We start from the raw sequence: 21,448 nt of genomic DNA on the forward strand, positions 1-21,448 counted from the left end.
AGTAGCTGTCTTGTCCTGAATTATAACTATTTTAAAACTAAATACAGTTTACCGAACAGTTTGCTTAAGGATAAATATAATTACAATGTGCTAAAATCTTAAAGTGGAAATAAGAGTGGTGGGTGAGGGGTGTCAGCAAGAGCAGATCATGGAACATTATGTAACCATCCTAAGGTAGTCCATTTAGATTTTCAAAACGTACTTTGGAAGATAAAAAACCAATGCTTACTATCATCACTTGGGCTGATGATTGCATGGAGGGTATCATTTTATATTTTTATCATTTGTAATTAATAATGAAAATGTAAAACCAGATGTAATGAGAACTTAGAAATGCACTTCACTGAATACAGACCCATTGTCATCATAAGTAGAAACTGAGTTATGTTTTAATTCGTGTTTTATTCCCTGATTCTACAGGAGGCATAGCAGGACAACGCCTTTCTGAGCATCCAGACATCCGCAAACTTGGCTTCACTGGTTCCACACCTATTGGCAAACAGATCATGAAAAGGTATCATCAGTTTTAAGTATATTGATTTGCTGTAGATCCTATTAAACTGTGTTTTTTATTTGTTTTTTTTATATGGGGTAGTTTTGGAGGGAGAAAAACAGTATCAAATTTAGAAAAGAAATCTACTTATTAATTCTGGATATTTAAATATAATAAAATACTCTCCAAATTTTTAAAGCCCACAGTCAATAAAACTAGAATTGTTTCAAAATTCTACACCCAACTGGTAGCTATAAGCAGTCCAATACAAAAAAGTTTCTATCGTAAAGATATGGCCCAAATTGTTTTTGGAGCATAGGTAAGAAATGGAAAAGGCATATAAATGAGAAATCTGGTTTATTTATAAAATGGATTCCTAAAAAGGAATAATATTAATAAAAAATGGCATACAATCTTAATGTCCAAATTAAAGCAGTAAAGTATGCCAATGTAATGGAATACGGTGCACTCATTATGTTGATAGAGAAGTTTTGTTTTGTTTTGTTTTTAATTAGAGAAGTTAGGGGCTTACACAGCAATCATGCATAATCCCAGGATTGTCATACCCCACCCCACCACCAACACCTTGCTTTGGTGTGGAACATCTGTTAACATTGATGATAGCACTTTTTTATAATTGTACTATTTTTTGTTAAGCTAGTTATGTTTGTTACAATTGATGAAATATTATTAAAATAGTACTATTAACTATTGTCCATACACATTAGGTGTATTTTTTCCCATATAGGACCCTGTTATTAACACCTTGTAGTAGTGTTATGCATTTGCTATAATTCATGAAAGAACATTCTTAGACTTGTATATTAATTATAGTCCATCATCTACAATAGAATTCACTGTTATAGTTCTATGTTTTATCTTTTAATATTTATTTTAGTAACAAATATGACTTTTAACCCCATTCACCTATATAATTCAGTGCTGTTAATTACACTCTCAATAATGTGCTACCATCACCACCATCCATTTCCAAATCTTCATAATCAACCTAAATAGAAATTCTGTACAAATTAAGCATCCGCTCCCCATTTTCTAACTCCACTCTATACCCTGGTAAACTATATTCTAGGTACTGACTCTATGAGTTGGCTTATTCTAATTATTTCATATCAGTGAGATCATATAGTATTTGTCCTTCTGGGTCTGGCTTATTTCACTCGGCGTAATGTCCTCAAGGTTCATCCAGGTTGTCGCATGCATCAGGACTTCATGCCTTCTTACAGCTAAATAATATTCCATTGTATGAATATACCACATCCTGTTTATCCATTCATCATTTCATGGACACTTGGGTGGCTTCCAGTCTTCAGCAATTGTGAATTGTGCCACTGTGAACATTGGTGGGCAAATATCTGTTCGAGTCCCTGCTTTCAGTTCTCCTGGGTATATACCTAGTAGCAGGATTGCTGGGTCATATGATAATTTTATACTTTGCTTCCTGAGAAACTGCCAAACTGTCTTCCACAGTGGCTGCATTCCCACTAGCAATGAATGAGCTTTCCTATTTCTTCACATCCCCTCCAACACTTGTTGTTGTCTTTTTATATATATATATAGTAACCATTATAGTGGGTGTGAAATGATAATCTCATTATGATTTTTCTTTTTTTCAGTGTTTTTTTGAATACAATTTTATTGAGATTGTTCACATACCGTATAATTAACCAAAGATCCAGAGTGCACAACAAATTGCCCACAGTACCATCATACAGCTGTGCATCCATCACAATTTTTTTTCAATTTTTAGAACATTTTCATTACTCCAGAAAAGAAAGAAAGACAAAAAAAATAAAACTCAAATCCTCCCATACCCCTAACTACTCCCCCTCCATTATTGACTAATAGTATTGGTATAGTACATTAGTTACTATTGATGAAAGAATGTTAAAATACTACTAACTGTAGTACATAGCTTGCAATAGGTATATTTTTTCCCTATATACCCCTCTATTATTAACTTCTAATTATGGTGTCATATATTTGTTCTAGTTCATGAAAGAGATTTCTAATGTCTGTACAGTTAATCACGGACATTGTCCACCATAAGATTCACTGTTTTATACATTCCCATCTTATAACCTCCAACTTTCCTCTGGTGACATACATGACCCTAAGCTTCCTCTTTCCACCACAGACACACACTATTAAGCACTGTTAGTTATTCTCACAATAACATGCTACCATCACCTCTGTCCATTTCCAAATACTTAAGTTCAATCTAGTTGAACATTCTGCCCATAAGCAACCACTCCCCACTCTTTAGCCTCGTTCTATATCCTGTTAACTTATATTTCATGTCTATGTGTTTACATATTATAATTAGTTCATATCAGTGAGACCATGCAATATTTGTCCTTATGTATCTGACTTATTTCACTCAATATAGTACCCTCAAGATTTCTTCATCAACCCATTTTTTTTAAGATGGTTTTGTTCACCCACTATTCTTTCCATCCTAAGTAAACAATCGATGATTCCCTGTATAGGCACATATTTATGTATTCACCATCATCACCACTATCTATATAAGGACATTTCCAATTCTTCCACAAAGAAGGAGGAAGAGTCAAAGAAGGTAGAGAGACAAAAGTAAAAGAAAAAGAAAGAAAAAAAAAACATGACAGCTAAAAAGCAACAAACATAAAGATAGAATTGAACTAAAGTAGAATAAAAGAGCCAGACAACATCACCAATGCCAAGAGTCCCATACCCCTCACTTATGTCCCCCTCTTATAGGCCTTTAGCTTTGGTATATTGCCTTTGTTGCATTAAAGGAAGCATAATACAGTGTTTCTGTTAACTATAGTCTCTAGTTTGCATTGATTGTATGTTTTTCCCCAATACTACCCTATTTTTAATACCTTGCAAGGTTGACATTCATTTGTTCTACCTCATGTAAAAATGTATTTCTATGTTTTATCACAATTGTTGAGTGTTCTAGCTTTCATTGAGTTACACAGTCCCAGTCTTTATCTTTCCTCTTTCCTTCTGGTGTCCCACATGCTCCTAACCTTCCTCTTTCAACCATACTCAAAGTCATCTTTGTTCAGTGTACTTACATTGATGTGTTACCATCAGCCAAAATTGTGTTTCAAACCTCCCCTCCTGTCTTTTTCTATCTGTCTGTAATGCTCCCTTTAGTATTTACTGTAGCTCAGGTATCTTGTTCACAAACTCTCTCACTGTCTGTCTGTCAGAGAATATTTTAAACTCCCCCTCACATTTGAAGGACAGTTTTGCCGGATATAGGATTCTTGGTTAGCGGTTCCTCTCTTTCAGTATCTTAGATATATCACACCACTTCCTTCTTGCCTCTATGGTTTCTACTGAGAAATCCACATATAGTCTTATCAAGCTTCCTTTGTATGTGATGGATCACTTTTCTCTTGCTGCTTTCAGGATTCTCTGTTTGTCTTTGATGTTGGATAATCCAGTTACTAAGTGTCTTGGCATAGGTCTATTCAGATCTATTCTGTTTGGGGTATGCTGTGCTTCTTAGATCTGTAATTTTATGTCTGTCATAAGAGATGGGAAATTTTCTCTGATTATTTCCTTTATTATTGCTTCTGCCCCTTTTCCCTTCTCTTCTCCTTCTGGACACCCATGACATGTACATTCATGTGCTTCATGTTGTCATTCAATTCCCTGAGACATTGCTCATATTTTTCCATTCTTTTCCCTATCTGTTCTTTTAAGTGTAGGATTTCAAGTATCTTCTTCTGCAGTTCTTGAGTGTTTTCTTCTGCCTCTTGAGATCTGGTGGTGTATGTCTCCATTGTGTTTTTCATCTATTGTGTTATGTCTTTTATTTCCATATATTCTGCCAGTTGTTTTTTCATACTTTTGATTTATACCTTATATTTGCCCAATGTTTTCTTTACAGCCTTTATCTCTTTTGCCACATCTTCCCTGAACTCATTGATTTGGTTTTTTATTTGATTTAGCATATTTCTTTGAAAATATTTAATAGATTGTTTCATTAAAGTGAAACAATATCACAACTGTATCTTGATTGAGGTGTAAATTTTTTCCTTTGACTGGGTCATATCTTCATTTTTCCTAGTGTAGACTGTAGTTTCCTGTTGTCTGGGCATCTCCTTTCCTTGGTTACCCCAATCAGCTTTTCCCAGACCAGAATGGTTTCAGATCTCAGAATGGGAGTATATTCAGTTTCAAGTCTCCCTGTGGGTGTGTCTTGGAGATTGACAGACTATCCTGTGAAGTCTCTAGTGACTGTGCTTTTCCTGACCTTCCCAGCAGGTGGTACCTGTCAGCCCATCACTCCCAACTGGTGTAAGGAGGTGTGGTTGTTTCCCCCCAGGCTCTGGAATCTGGTTCTGAAGGGAAGACCTGTAGTAGAGCTGTGGCCCCACCTCTTTCCTCTTAGGGAAGATACACCCCTTAGGGAGTTATCTGCATTTGACTAGCTTCTTTGTCTCTCTGGCTCTGTTATCTCCACTCCTGTGTGGATCAGAGTGCTGCAAACTGAAAATGGAGGAGGCTGTCTCTACTGAACCTCTTAGATTGAGAGAGAGAAAAAGGGACAGTCCACAGCCCCCCCAATTTCACTCATCAGCCAGAGGTAACACCTGGTCTTCTCTCTCTCGCTCCCAGGACAATGGAATCTTCTGGTTCTTTAAGGTCAGTCATCACTAAAAACTTCTGTCTACTTGTTAGAGGTTTGTAGCTTGTATTCAGCAGCTCACATTTGTTAATTAAATCCCCATTTGGAATTGGGCTGAGCTATATTCGCTTTCTCAGAGAGTGCTGCTTTCTACCACAGCAAGGTTTTGCACTCAGCCTGCCATGAGGAGAGGGGGCTTCTGGCACATTTCCACAGTTTTTACTTACAGATTTTATGCTGTGATCTCTGGCATTCCTCCCAGTCAAGGCTGGTGTGCAATGTGTGGACAGTCATGGTTGTTGCCCAACAGTTATTCCAAATTATTTACTAGTTGTTCCTGGTTGTTTATTAGTTGTTCTGGGGACTAACTAAATCCCACTCCTTTCTATGCTGCCATATTATCTCCTCTCAGTCTCTCATTATGGTTTGATTTGCCTTTCCCAAATAGCTAATGATGTTGAACATCTTTTCATGTGCTTTTTATCCTCTTTAGAGAAATGTCTATTCAAGTCTTTTGCCCATTTTTAAATTGGGTTGTTTGTCTTTTTATTGTTGAGGTGTAGGATTTCTTTATATATTCTGGATAGGAAACCTTTATGGATTTGTGGTTTCCAATATTTTCTCCCATTGAGCAAAGTCTTTTAATTTTGAGAAAATCCTATTTATCTACTTTTTCTTTCATTGCTTGTGCTTTGGGTATACATCCAGCCTAGGTTCTATAGCATGCATGTTCTCTGCAACTATATCCCTCTGTTTCTTATATTGTTTTTATCCCACTTTACCACTTGATATTTTGTATGCTCATTATCAGGAAATATGCCTTTTTCTTGTTCAGTTGTATTCTTACTTATAGGAATTAAAGAGTAGAGTTGTATTTTGAGGGTATAGTACTATTGGGTTTTGCATTTACCCTTTTAGTTACCCTTACTGATAATCCTCATTTCTTCACACTACTCCAAGCTATTCTCTCTTGTCTGTTTCAACCTAGAACTTCCTTTAGTAATTCTTATAGGACAGATCTTTTGTTGATGAACTCCCTGTTTCTATTAATCTTGAATATTTTAAACTCTCCCTCATTTCTTTTAAATGCAATTTTATTGAGATATATTCACACAGCATAGAAACCAAGCAAAGTGTATAATCACTGGCTCACAGTATCATCATATACTTGTTCCTACAGCCTCATGATCAAATTTAGAACATTTTCATTACTCCAGAAAAGTAAAAAAGAAAACTTTCCCTCATTTTTGAAGGACATTTTTGCCAGATAAGGAATTTTGGGGTGGTAGTTTTCCTCTTTCAGTACCTTAAATGTATCATACCACTGCCTTCTTGCCTCCGTGGTTTCTGATGAGAAATGGGGACTTAGTCCTTTTGAAGATCCTTTGTATGTGATAAATTGCTTTTCTTTTGCTGCTTTCACAATTCTCTGTTTATCTCTGGCATTTGGCATTCTGATTAGTGTGTGTCTTTAGGATTAGGATAAGTCTATTAGGATTTATTCTGTTTGGAGTACATTGCACTTCTTGGACAACACACTTTTAAAAATTGATATTTAAAAGTGCTCAGGAAGAGGTTGAATTCTCTTGCCAGGCCCTATGTAACCAAAATTTCTATACCCAAAGTACCCAAATTTTCCCATGAGAATCTCCAATCAGTTGACCACAAAAATTTTTCAAACTTCTTATTATGGAAAATTTCTAAATATACACAAAGCACATAGAAGAGCTAATAACTCCCATGTGCTCATCATCCAACTTCAATAATTATCACCATTCAACCAACTCAGGTTTTATTTCTATATGTTTCTTATTATTTCTGAGACTGAATTATATTTTTCATGCCAAGAGGTAATTTATGGTTAAAAAAGCAAGTGAGAGTCAGACAGGCATTAAATGCTCATCTCTCATTTCCTTTTCTCTAGCTGTGCTGTGAGCAACTTGAAGAAAGTGTCCCTTGAACTTGGTGGCAAATCTCCACTTATAATATTCAATGACTGTGAACTTGACAAGGCTGTGCGAATGGTAAGAGTGGATCAAATCCAAGTTAAATAGGTGCCTATTTCTAAAGCACATTTTACTTCCTTATTTATCAGAGGTCTTAAAATGACATTTGATTTCATACAGTCATAAATAAAAATCCTCTTTTGATTTCTGGAATACTGAAGGCACTTAATTTTAAAAATAATGCCTTTATAATTTGTCTCATCGAAGTGTATTTTAAAATAAGATATCTATCATAGCCATCATATCAAAAAGTTCAAAAGACATTTTGGTTGGACTCCCAGCTCCTTTTTCCTCCTTTCCCCCCAACACCCAACCCTGAACAGCTATATTTTTATCTGGTTTACAAATTGGGCTTCTGGTAAGATTTTTCTCTATGCAACAAAGATCCCATATTTTCTTAAATTGGCTACATCAATTTAATGGTTTTAACAAATGTACTGTGGTTTTGTGAGATATCACAGGGGAAGTTGGGGGAAGGGGATATAGGCACTCGTGTTATTTTTGCAACTTCTTGTGTATCTTAGACTATTTTAAAGTATGAAAATTAAAAAAAAAAAAAATTGGCCTAGTCTTCATTCTTCATGATGAGGGATTGCTGAGCATGGGTTGTATCAAGCTCTCTCATAATTCTGGTGGAAGTTTGTGGTCTTCCCAGTTCTGTACAAATAATCTTTTAGGCTATTGCTTTAGTTTCCTGGCTGCTAGAGCAAATACCATGCAATGGGTTGGTTTAAACAATAGGAATTTATTGGTTCATGGTTTTGAGGCTAGGAGAAGTTCAAGATCAAGGTGTCATCATGGCGATACTTCCTCCCAGAAGATTGTGGCATTCTGGGGCTGGCTGCAGGCAATCCTTGCTCCTTGGCTTTTCAGCAACATGGCAGTGCACATGGTGGCCTCCTCTGGCTTCTTCATATGGCTTATTCTATGTGTCTGAATCTCATTCTGCTTATAAAGGACTCCAGTAATAGGATTAAGACCCATCCTGATTCAGTTGGGCCACACCCACACCGTAACTGAAGTAACCTCATCAAAGGGTCTTATTTACAATGGATTCACACCCACAGGAATGGATTAAGATTAAGGACACACAAAGGGCCCCAGGGAGAATGGAGTGGTCCAGGAGTGAATGAAGGGCCAAGCACTGTGGCCAGGGCCTGTGGGGTGGCCTATCTGGAGGTTGCAACATCAGACAATGGGTGGGTTGCATGGATTGACATCAGGGGTCAGAACTCCCCTGAATGTCTGGGTTTTTGAGAGTCATCCAGAGAAGTGATGGGAAAAGAAAAGAAAGCAAAGACGGATTTTTACTGACCATTCTTCCTTTTAACAGCCCCAAGCTGAATGCTAGACTTCACTAGATAACACACACTCTTGATTATACCCGAATCAAAAGGAATGAATAAAGATTAAGGGTGAAATAATTGTAAGCATGGAGAAAATCCCAGTATAATGATTCTAGAAAACCACTCCTTCCCTTTCTCTAATGTTGAATTTTCATAGAACAGGGAGTTTGATATTAGCCACCATCAGACTTTTGGAATATAAGCTTTATTCTAAGCTCTAGAGGATAGGAATATATAACCTTAAGGAGTCCTAGTTCCCACCATCTAGGGTCCCAAAGTCGAGATAGTCAACATAGTTTTGAAAATGTTAAAGGAGCAAAACATGTATATGGAAAATGTTTTTTTTTTTTTAAGAGTATGTTCTAATATTCAGCTGACCCAGGGAGGTTTCCTGGAGGTAAATGGAAACTAATTCAGAAAGGGAAGATGCACATTCTATCACTCTTCTAAATCTCATTTATGAGTGCCTTCATTTCAAAGATTTTTTGAATAGTTCCTTGAAAAAAAGATTTTTCCCACTTTTTTTTTGGGGGGGGGGGCCTTTCTAAACATTTGTTGTTTATACAAACTGAGAGATTTTGAAAGCAAACTTTGGTATGCAAATATTGCACTTAAATTTGTGGAAAATCTAGATTCCTTGGAACACAAGATTTGTCCCTTGTGGTATGGCTTTATTAATTATTATATATATTTAAAAACAAAGTGCTAATGGACAAAAGGAGGGAAGGAGAAATGAAATCCCTAAAAATACACTAGGTCAAAACTGAGTATCTCCAAGCAGTTCTCATCACTTACTAAGCCAAAGGGATTGTGCTTTTCCATGACTTCTCTGTGTTTTCTGCTGTTTTCCAAAAAAAAAAAACACCCTAATTCTCTGTGTGTTCAAATTTATGACAATCTTGACCTTCCCAAGTAATATTAACAGTGTTTTCCTTTCTGCTACTGAAGGGCATGGGTGCAGTATTTTTCAACAAAGGAGAGAATTGTATTGCAGCTGGGCGGTTGTTTGTGGAAGAATCCATCCATGATGAATTTGTGACAAGAGTGGTAAGGTGTCCTACACACTTTGAATTGTAAAAAAATTATTTTTGCCTGAAAAGTACTTCTTGGATTATTAATGAATTTCTATGGGTGACAGCAGTATTTTGGTTAGATATTTTTAAAAAGTAGCTCTTATCTTTTAGAGCTACGTACTGACAGATTTGCAGATTAAATTATATGATATCTGGAATTTGCTTCAAAATAACATAGGAAAGGAGGAAGTGAGTGATGGCATAAATTGACTGTGAGCTGGTTGAGGCTGGGTGATGGGGACACGGGGGTTTCACTATATTAGTCTACTATTGTATATGTTTATAATTCTTCATAATAAAAGTTACAGGTCAGTATAAAAAGCTTGCCAATATACTTCAGAGCTGTTACTACCTGTATCTTGCTCTGTGTTTATGGTATATTAGATCCTTTTCATGTTTAAAAATCCCTAAATTGATTATGAGTAACAACACTAGATCCTCTTAGATCCCCAATTCAGAGTTAATTCTGCAACATATAATTTCCTCCACTAAAATAAACAAACAAATAAACACATATATAGTTCTTATAAATTGATCATGATTGCATAGCTACGGGACTAAAAGCCATTTATAGAACTATCAAAATGTATTCTGAGGTTAAAATAAACCCTAAACTACACTAAACTATTATGATGGTAATATTAATCATGTATTTGCTTATATTTGCAAAACCGGCACACAGCTTTTTTTTTTTCAAAGCCTATTCCGTACCTTCCACCCTCCACCACCCTGCCCCTGCCAAAAGAACAACAAAAAAACAAAACAAAACAAAAAAAAAACAAAAAGCAAAGATATTCCTTTTTCATGATAATAGAGAACAAGGAAGCATACATATGGAGATACGGAGATGGGGACAGTCGGATGGGCAGGAGCTGCCTCCTATACATCATAACTCAATAACATGACATAATTCAATTTCGTGCCTCAGTAAAATTACAGTTTACAGTACTACATATCATAGGCTTTCAGGGTCACCTACATATAGTTGAATTTTCAAGTGCTGAGACGAGAAATGTCAAGGATATGCTGTATTAGTTCATCAGCAAACACATTTTGCACCCATGCTATTTGTATTCATTCATTCATTCAAAAGGTTCTTCGTTTTGTTTTGTCTTGTTTTTGGAGCATCTAACAAGTACCAAACATTGTGTTGATGTGGGAAATATAAAGGCTGTTTGCCTTTGGCAGACATGGTCCCTTCCCACTTGGAGCGCCTAGTCCAACATAGGGCTTTGTGCTAAGCCCTGAAAGATTATTGCCAATCAAAAATTCAATTTCATGACCCTTGGATTTCTATACTGTTGGGTCATGATAACTTCCATTCTTTTTTCTTACTAGAATTGGGCCTAACATTAGAAAATGCAGAAATAGATTCAGATAACTGAGGAAGAAAGAAATTGCAGGCATGTCAGTGATGAACATTGTACACTAAAGATTATTTTTCATCTGGAGATTCTAGTGCTTATTCTGGCTTAACTGTACCATGAGAATATCACAAGACAGTCTGCCACATTTCGGGAGAAAAAAAGAACATAACAACGTGACCATTTTTTGCCATGAAGAGTGTAATTGTGCAGTGTTGGTGAAAATTCCAGAACACCAGTTTGCTATTTTAATAGATTAACACTCAGGATAATTTTAATATAGCATATGTACCTTATGTTGATTAAGAGTTTGGGCTTTCAGTATTTACTGGGTGTTTGCTCTTGGGAAAGTCTCTTCATCTCTTGAAGCCTCAGTTTCTTCATCTGTAAAATTGAAATAATAAATACCTAACTGCAGTTTTGCTGTGAAGACTAAATGACAGCACATTTATAAATAGCTTAGTAGCGCACCACATGATAGAAACTCAGTCAAGGGTAGCTATCATTATTATTAACAGAGAATTGTGTTTTGTGAACTGGGTGACATATAGGTAGAAGAAATTAAAAAGATGAAAATTGGTGATCCACTTGATAGATCTACTGATCATGGACCCCAAAATCACAAGGCTCATCTGGAAAAACTTCTGCAATACTGTGAAACTGGAGTGAAAGAGGGGGCCACCTTGGTGTATGGAGGAAGGCAAGTCCAAAGACCAGGTAAGGTGCCTCTGCAGAAAGATTATAGGGCATCTGGCTGCTTAAGTTGAAATAGATGGACCAATTTTTATTTCTGCACTGTCTTGCCTCAAAAGGAAATAGTGGCATTTACAGTATAATCAGAAAATTAATTTCTAGATCCTACTTGGTTATTAATTGTGGTACCTTGGAGAACACAATTTTTTGAGCCTCAGTTCCCTCCTCCATAAAACAGGTTGAAATGTGCACACCCTGTTTTACAAGACTAGTAAAGTCAAATGAAATGGATGTAACAGGCTTTTAGCTGTAAACAAGTATTATGGATAACTGGGGATCATGATTTTTGGCACTGTGAGATTTAATCTTAGCAAACATAGCCTGGGAAGGATTTATGCTGTCTAAAGCAGAGCCTGTTAATGAAATGTTTTAATAGCTCAATGTCATGATACTCAAAAGGAAAGACAAACAACTACAAAACTTATTTTTCATCTCTGTGATTTGTGCACCAACCCCTTACTCTGAATTGGTAATTAGAAGGTAAATATTCAATATTTATCCCACACTTCCTGTAGTTACTGAATTTCAGTATAATTGAATAACTGATAAAAAGTCTCCTTTAACAAAAGAATTCCTGCTAATTAATGTAGAAAGTATAATCGAATAGAATAATCTCCATTTTGTATCCCTGATTCAATGAAATAATTGATTCGAATCAGACAGTGATCATCACTGGAGACTAAAGTTATTAGATGAAATGTTGATAGGGAACTGGGTATTTGCAGGGCACCAAAGTATCATCCCTGAGATTGTTTGCCAGATGCTAGGGGAGAAACAACTTAACAATTTGTCAGGTTGTCGCCACTTGAAGCCCCAGGTCAGTCTTACCACAGAAGGAGAGACAACTGGATATTATGTGCCTCCTGATGAGATGCAGTGCCTAATAAACAGTATCGGCTATGAAGTACTCTTGTCAAAAATGTTTAACCTGAATCTAATTATGCCTTTAGGTAAAACTTGCCATTTACAAGAAATACGGAGGATAGAAGGAAAACTTTAATATCACCCCAAGGAAGCAATGACAAATCAAAAATTTGAGATATTCTACAAGACTACTGACCCAGTCTTTTTTTTTTTGTTCTTTAATTTAATTTTGTTGAGACTGTTCACATACCATACAATTATCCAAAGATGCAAAGTGCACAATCAATTGCCCATGGTACCATCATACAACTGGGCATCCATCACCACAATTAATTTTTTCCCAATTTTTAGAACATTTTCATTACTCCAGAAAAGAAATAAAAAAAATAAAAAAAAGAAAACTCAATTCCTACCCTAACCCTAACCACCCCCCTCCATTATTGGCTCATAGTATTGGTGTAGTACATTTGTTACTGTTGATGAAAGAATGTTAAAATACCATTAACTATAGTACATAGTTTGCAATAGGTATATTTTTCCCTATATACCCCTCTATTATTAGCTTCTAGTTATAGTGTCTTACATTTGTTATAGTTCATGAAAGAGATTTCTAATATTTGTACAGTTAATCATGGACATTGTCCACCACAAGATTCACTATTTTATACATTCCCATCTTCTAACCTCCAACTTTCCTTCTGGTGACCTACGTGACTCTAAGCTTCCCCTTTCCACTACATTCACACACCACTGAGGACTGTTATTTATTCTCACAATAACGTGCTACCATCACCTCTGTCCACTTCCAAACACTTAGGTTCAATCTTGTTGAACATTCTGCTCATGATAAGCAACCGCTCCCCATTCTTTAGCCTTGTTCTATATCCTGTTAACTTGTATTTCATGTCTATGTGTTTACATATTATAATTAGTTCATATCAGTGAGACCCTGAAATATTTGTCCTTATGCATCTGACTTACTTCACTCAATGCAGTGCCCTCAAGGTTTCTTCACCAACTCATTTTTTTTTAAGACACTTTTGTTCACCCACAATACTTTCCATCCTAAGTAAACAATCAGTGATTCCCTTTATGGTTACATATTTATGTATTCACCACCATCACCACTATCTATATAAGGACATCTCTATTTCTTCCACAAAGAAGGAGGAAGAGTCAAAGAAGGTAGAGAGACAAAAGAAAAAGAAAGAAAGAAAAAAAAAACATGACAGCTGAAAAGCAACTAAAGGAAAGATAGAATTAAACTAAAGTAGAATAAGAGTCAGACAGCATCACCAATGCCAAGAGTTCCATACCCGTTCCTTATGTCCCCCTCTTATAGGCATTTAGCTTTGGTATATTCCTTTGTTACATTAAAGGAAGCATAATACAAAGTTTCTGTTAAGCATAGTCTCTAGTTTGCATTGATTGTATTTTTTTTCCAATACCACCCTATTTTTAACACCTTGCAAGGTTGACATTCATTTGTTCTACCTCATGTAAAAACATATTTGTACATTTTATCACAATTGTTGATCATCCTTGGTTTCACTGAGTTACACAGTCCCAGTCTTTATCTTTCCTCTTTCATTCTGGTGTCCCACATGCTCCTAACCTTCCTCTTTCAATCATACTCACAATCATGTTTGTTCAGTGTACTTACCTTGATGTGCTACCATCACCCAAAATTGTGTTCCAAACCTCTCCTGTCTTTTCCTATCTGTAGTGCTCCCTTTAGTATTTCTTGTAGCACAGGTATCTTGTTCACAAACTCTCTCACTGTCTATTAGTCAGAGAATATTTTAAACTCCCCCTCATATTTAAAGGATAGTTTTGCCAGATAAAGGATTCTTGGTTGGTGGTTTTTCTCTTTCAGTATCTTAAATATATCATCCCACTTCCTTCTTGCCTCCATGGTTTCTACTGAGAAATCCTCACATAGTCTTATCAAGCTTCCTTTGTATGTGATGGATCGCTTTTCTCTTGCTGCTTTCAGGATTCTCTCTTTGTCTTTGACGTTGGTTAATCTGATTATTAAGTGTCTTGGCATAGGCCTATTCAGATCTGTTCTGCTTGGGGTATGCTGTGCTTCTTAGATCTGTAATTTTATGTCTTGCATAAGAGATGGGAAATTTTCATTGATTATTTCCTCCATTATTGCTTCTGTCCCTTTTCCCTTCTCCTTCTGGGAAACCCATGATACATACACTCATGTGTTTCATGTCATCCTTCAGTTCCCTGAGATGTTGCTCTTTTTTTTCCATTCTTTTCCCTATCTGTTCTTTTGACTGTAGGATTTCGGGTGTCTTGTTCTCCATTTCCTGAGTGTTTTCTTCTGCCTCTTGAGATCTGGTGTTGTATGTCTCCATTGTGTCTTTCATCTCTTGTGTTGTGCCTTTCATTTCCATAGATTCTGCCAATTGTTTTTTCAAACTTTTGATTTCTATCTTATGTCCCCCCAGTGTTTTCTTTAGAGCCTTTGTCTCTTTTGTTATATCTTCCCTGAACTCATTGATTAGGTTTTTTATTTCATTTAGCATATTTCTTTGAAAATCCATACTAGATTGTTTCATTAAAGTGAAGCAATATCTCAACTGTATCTTGATTGAGGTTTAAGTTTGTTCCTTTGACTGGGTCATATTTTCGTTTTTCCTAGTATACTTTGTAGTTTTCTGTTGTCTGGGCATCTGGTTTCCTTGGTTACCCCAGTCTGATTTTCCCAGACCAGAACAGGTTCAGATCTCAGAACGGGGTTATATTCAGGATGCATCTTAGAAGAATAACAGACTTTCCTGTGAGGTCTCCAGTCATTGTGCTTTTCCTAACCTGCCCAGCAGATGGCACCTGTTAGCCTGTCACTCCCGACTAGTGTAAGGAGATGTGGCCCCTTCAGTTTCTGTTCTGGCTGTTTACCCCCAGGGTCTGGAGCCTGGTTCTGAAGGGGAAGCTGGGTCCCACCTCTATACTCTTAGAGAAGATAAACCCCCTCAGGAGTTTTCATCTGCATTTGAATTGTGGTCTCTCTGACTCTGTTGTCTCCTCCCCTGTCTAAGTCAGAGCACTGGGAACTGAAAATGGCTGCGGCTGTCTCTCTTCTGAGTCCCTCAGGTTGAGAGAGAGAAAAAGGGACAGAACGCCCCCCTTTGGAGCCAGTACATGGCCCCCCAGTTTCACTCGTTGGCCAGAGTAACACCTGGTCTCCTGGGCTCCCCCTCCCAGGTCAGACGAATCCTCCAGTTTTCTAAGGTCAGTCATCACTAAAAGCCTCTGTCTGCTTGTTGGGGGTTTGTAGCTGGTATTCAGCAGTCCACATTTGTTAATTAAACTTCAGTTAGAGCTCACCTGATCTATATTTGCTCAGTCCGCTCAGAGAGTGCCACTAGTTTCTACCAAGCGAGGTTTTGCAACACAGACTGCCATGGGGGAAGGGGCTTTTGGTGCAGTTCTGCAGCTTTTACTTACAGATTCCACACTGCGATCTCAAGCATTCCTCCCAAGCCAGGCTGGAGTAGGGTGTGTGGACAGTCACAGTTGTCTCCCAGCAGTTATTCCAAATTATTTACTACTTGTTCCTGGTTGTTCATTTTTTGTTCCTGGGGACTAACTAAATTCTACTCCTCTCTATGCCACCATCTTGCCCTTCCTCCCTAGTCTCTTTTTTGAAAAAAGTCAATGGCATGAAAAAGTAAGGGGGAAAGGAAAAAGGCAGAAATGTTCTAGATTCAAATTAGATACATAACAGATCTAAAAACCAAATGCAATGTGTGGAACTTATTTTAATTTGGAATCAGATGAATCAACTGCAAAAAGATATTTTATAGGTAATCAGCAAAACTGAAATATAAATTATGAATAAAGAATTAGCATTAGTTTTTTAGGTGTGATAATGTATTATGATTATGTAAAAAAAAAACCCTTATGTTTTCCATATTCATACTGAAATTCTTGAGGGTAAAAGTTATGATCTTTGGAATTTGTTTTAAAATATCTAACCAAAGAAAAAAGAGAATCAACTATAGCGAAATAGGAATAAGTTCATTATCCTATTTTCCCTAATTCTACATGTTTGAAATTTTTTAATAAAGACATTAATAAATAGGAACCTAGGAATGCTCAGGCCAAGGAGAGAGATGAACATCTTCTTGGTGTTACTGACCCAGAGGAGAAGAAAAAAAAATTGTAATGTAACTAAAGAAGAGAATTATTAGTTGACAATTATTTATCTTGTAATTGATGTTCTTCTCTTCTTTTTTTTTAATAGGCTTTTTCATGGAGCCGACTGTGTTCACAGGCGTGGAAGATCACATGTATCTTGCCAAAGAGGAATCCTTTGGGCCTGTTATGGTCATCTCTAAATTCCAAAATGGGTATGTTCTTCGGTATAATTTAGCTTAGGTTTTGGCTAGATAAGTTATTTTTCCTCTGCCGTTGTGCTATATAGAGCATAAAATCAGTGAACATATAATTCTCTACCATAAGAATAACTGACTTAATTAATTAGAAAAATCACACTTTTACTAACCAATAGAGATCATAATATATTTTTGCTTCTTAGCTTAAATGGCTAACATTATGGGATTTTAGCTGGTTAAATTTTAGTTTTTGTACAATTGACATGTGAAATGTCTATGGAAAAAAGGTAAATAACTGAGAAATAACAGAACCAGTTTTCACATTTACATCCCTAAGAAAGGCAGCATCTGTGAAGTCTAATTTTCCTGAAGAAAGAGTGCTGCTATCATAGGGGATTATGCCCCAAAGATCCTGGTACTTAACTTTTTATAGAAATGTCCAAAATGAACATATAGTCAGCTATAAATGATATTCTGGTTTGATATACTATAGGAAACTTTTCGAAGTGTTCAGTGTATCAAAGAGGGCCATATGGTAATTGAGCACATAAAACACAATATTTAATACAATGGAGTCTTGTGGTCTATTGCAAAAAATTCTTCAGAACTCTAGTTTTAGGTTTACTTCAACCAATGAGAAGGTAAAAACTTTCAGAGGGGCTTCTGGGACTCTGATAGGCATATTTCAAGAGGATTTGGGGACACTAAGCTGTCACGAATAGCCTTTTTTTAAAAAAAAAAATCAGTTTTATTGAGATATAGTCACATACTATACAATCACCCCTGGTGTACAATCAGCTGTTCACAGTACCATCATATAGTTGTTCATTCATCAACGAATAGCCTTTTAACACATTGATCAAAGGGTGCCTTGTGTCCCTCTGTGTCTTCGGATTTTGTGCACACAGTGTAAAGTTAATTAGGGGCTTCATCTGAAGCCTTTGCAGACCTGAGTCCCACTGTGAGGGCACTGGAGGGTAGTGGTTGGAGGAGAGGACTCTGCAGCCTGACTGCTCGAGTGCCTCGGGCAAATAACTTCATCTCTCTGTGCCTCTCACTCTTGTGAAAAATGGAAATAATAATAAAAGTACCTGTGTAGTTGTGAGGATTAAAAAATGAGCTAATAGTGCCTGAAACTCATAAACACTTAACAAAAGTCACTTATAATCAGGGAGCTCGTATTCCTCCAAATTCAGTATTTTGGTAGAACAAACTATCCTTCTGGCTTAACTCCAGAGGCTAGTCTTTCTGCTAACTATGCCAAAATTAGAAGCCGAGTTTGGGGAACACAAATGTGGATAAGTCACAGTCCCTGTCCTCCAGGAGCTCCCCATCTAATGGGTAAGGCAGACAATGGAACAGGCAAGTGGCCCACAGAGGGCCAGGGACATGGTGGTGCATGGTGGGAGCACACACTCAGCTTCTGCACCTCAATACCTGTGACCTAGGGCCAGTTAACCATGCTGTGCCTCGGTTTCTTTATTTGTAAAACTGGGATGATAATAGTACCAACCTTTGGATTGTTGTGAGGATTAAGTATCTGCTGCTGCTGTTGCTGTTGTCCTTATGCCTATTATTATTCTCGCGGTAGGTGAGGTGTGGCACCTCAACGAGAAATAGCATAAAGCCATCTTTCTGCCTCTCGTTCAATCTGTAGCTATTTGAGTCACTACATGTGTAAGGCATCAAGGAGCATGAGGGTTTTAGCAGAGTCTCAGTTTACTCCAAATTTCTTATATAAATTTAAATCTGTGTATAGCCAAGATTACCCTTGAAAATCCCTTAGGAAGGCGTCACATTGATGCCTGTGCTGTCCCTCAGTAAGTTCAACACAACGAATTTTTCCTCTAGTTTTGGGAAAGATCTTGTTTCTTTGCTGGGGTGCCAGATGAAATACTTGGCTTGCATTTACTGAACACATTGTAAAATTTGTGTGTTTGTACATTAGGATCACACATAGTGAGATATACCATGAAAGGCACATTGGACTGGATCCTCCTGAGAAAGCGGCAGGCTCACATTTCCACTCACCTGTGGGTCTACACATCTGAGTCCCGAGGCATGGAAGGCAACAGACCTATGAGTGGTTCTTTATTCTCCTTTTTATTTAATGAGCAAATTCAATTGGATTCACTCCCAGATGATGAAGTGAACATGTATAAGAAGTTTGAGATGTTATCCCTGCCCTCAGGGAGCTTCTAATCTAGTTGGGTGGTGAAGCATGAGTGTACCAAGTTAAGCCAGAAGGATACTTTGTTCTACCAAAATACTGAATTTGGAGGAATACGAGCTCCCTGATTATAAGTGACTTTTGTTAAGTGTTTATGAGTTTCAGGCACTATTAGCTCATTTTTTAATCCTCACAACTACACAGGTACTTTTATTATTATTTCCATTTTTCACAAGAGTGAGAGGCACAGAGAGATGAAGTTATTTGCCCGAGGCACTCGAGCAGTCAGGCTGCAGAGTCCTCTCCTCCAACCACTACCCTCCAGTGCCCTCACAGTGGGACTCAGGTCTGCAAAGGCTTCAGATGAAGCCCCTAATTAACTTTACACTGTGTGCACAAAATCCGAAGACACAGAGGGACATAACGGGGATGCTCTGAGCATATATCCAGAAGTGGGACTGAAGGGAGAGGGCAGAATGTGGGGGGATCACAAATGAGAACCATTGTAGAAGACTGAAAATATGACTTTGGATCAGATTTTAAAAGGCGTCACATCAGTGTGATTGTGAAAGCCTTGTGGATTGCACTTCCTTTATCCAGTGTATGGATGGAAGAGTAGAAAAATGGGGACAAAAACTAAATGAGGGAGTTGGGCAAGATGGCGGCATAGAGAGGAGTGGAAGCTAAGTAGCCCCCCTGGAACAACTACAAAAAAACAGAAACAACTAGTAAATAATCCAGAATAACTGCGGGGGGACAAACGAGACCATCCATTCATCATACACCAACCTGAATTGGGAGGAATGCCCGAGAACACAGCATAAAATCTGTAAGTAAAACCTGTGGATCCAAGTTGTGAGACCCCCTCCCCCATAGCCTGAGCTGCAAAGCCTCGTGGTGCCAGAGAGAAGCTCTCACCCAGCAAGCGAATATAGCTCAGCTGAGCTCCAACTGGGGTTTTAAGTAGTGAGTGTGAACTGCTCACTACAGGTGCAAATCCCCCAAAAACAGACAGAGGCTTTGGGTGACAACTGACCTTGGAGAGCCGGAGGGTCGCCTTGGACTAGGTCTGAAGGGGACTATCTGTTTCTTTTTTGGCTCAGTGGAGAAAGCCCCAGTCATTTTCAGTTTCCAGGACTGTGACTCAGAGAAGGGTGGAGACAGCACAAGCAGAGAGAGAGGGACCATTGAAATGCTAATGACCTCCACCTAGGGGGTCTATCTTCTCTAAGAGGAAAGGGGTGGGGCCCTTTCCATTCAGAACCAGACCCCAGAGCCTGGGGGAACACGGCCATACCTCCTCACACCAGTCAAGAATTATAGGCTAACAGGCGTCACCTGCTGGGCAGAAAAGCACAGTAACATGAGGCATCACAGGATGGAGCAATTTTCTAGAACACACCCACAGGGAAACCAGATAGTGAATATTTCTTCCCTCTGGGACCTGAGCCTGTTCTGGTCTGGGAAAACCTGATTTAGATAACCAAGGAAACCATGCCTAGACAACAGAAAATTACAATCTACACTAAGAAAAACAAAGTTATGGCCCAGGCAAAGGAACAAACGTACACTTCAACTGAGATACAGGAATTTAAACAACTAATGCTTGATCAATTCAAAAAGTTTAGAGAAAATATTGCAAAAGAGATAGAGGCTGTAAAGGAAACACTGGGCATATATAAGGCAGAAATCGAAAGTTCAAAAAAACAACCAGTAGAATCTATGGAAATGAAAGGCACAACACAAGAGATGAAAGACACAATGGAAACATACAACAGCAGATCTCAAGAGGCAGAAGAAAACACTCAGGAACTGGAGAACAAAACACCTGAAAGCCTACACGCAAAGGAGCAGATGGAGAAAAGAATGAAAAAATATGAGCAATGTCTCCGGGAACTCAAGGATGAAACAAAGTACAATAATGTACGTACCATTGGTGTTCCAGAAGGAGAAGAGAAGGGAAAAGGGGCAGAAGCAATAATAGAGGAAATAATTAATGAAAATTTCCCATCTCTTATGAAAGACATAAAATTACAGATCCAAGAAGTACAGCGTACTCCAAACAGAAGAGATCTGAATAGGCCTATGCCAAGACATTTAATAATCAGATTATCAAATGTCAAAGACAGAGAGAATCCTGAAAGCAGCAAGAGAAAAGCGATCCATTACATACAAAGGAAGCTTAATAAGACTATGTGCGGATCTCTCAGCAGAAACCATGGAGGCAAGAAGGAAGTGGTGTGATATATTTAAGATACTGGAAGAGAAAAACCGCCAACCAAGAATCCTGTATCCAGCAAAGCTGTCCTTCAAATATGAGGGAGAGCTCAAAATATTTTCTGACAAACAGACAATGAGAGACTTTGTGAACAAGACACCTGC

General features: G+C 37.7%; 1 protein-coding gene across 4 annotated transcripts in view; it reads left to right on the plus strand.

Annotated features, from left to right (window-relative positions):
• ALDH1L2 (aldehyde dehydrogenase 1 family member L2) overlaps positions 1-21,448 on the plus strand; it is a 63,356-nt gene that overhangs the window by 37,074 nt on the left and 4,834 nt on the right. For all 4 annotated transcript variants that reach the window (XM_037845767.1, XM_037845768.1, XM_037845770.1 and 1 more), the window contains 5 exons: positions 421-514; positions 7,063-7,162; positions 9,439-9,537; positions 11,479-11,644; positions 16,806-16,911. In XM_037845767.1, coding sequence (XP_037701695.1) covers positions 421-514; positions 7,063-7,162; positions 9,439-9,537; positions 11,479-11,644; positions 16,806-16,911 — 565 coding nt within the window. The remainder of the gene's footprint in view (positions 1-420; positions 515-7,062; positions 7,163-9,438; positions 9,538-11,478; positions 11,645-16,805; positions 16,912-21,448) is intronic.

This window comes from Choloepus didactylus, chromosome 8, assembly GCF_015220235.1.
Source record: "Choloepus didactylus isolate mChoDid1 chromosome 8, mChoDid1.pri, whole genome shotgun sequence".
Classification (NCBI taxonomy): domain Eukaryota; kingdom Metazoa; phylum Chordata; class Mammalia; order Pilosa; family Megalonychidae; genus Choloepus; species Choloepus didactylus.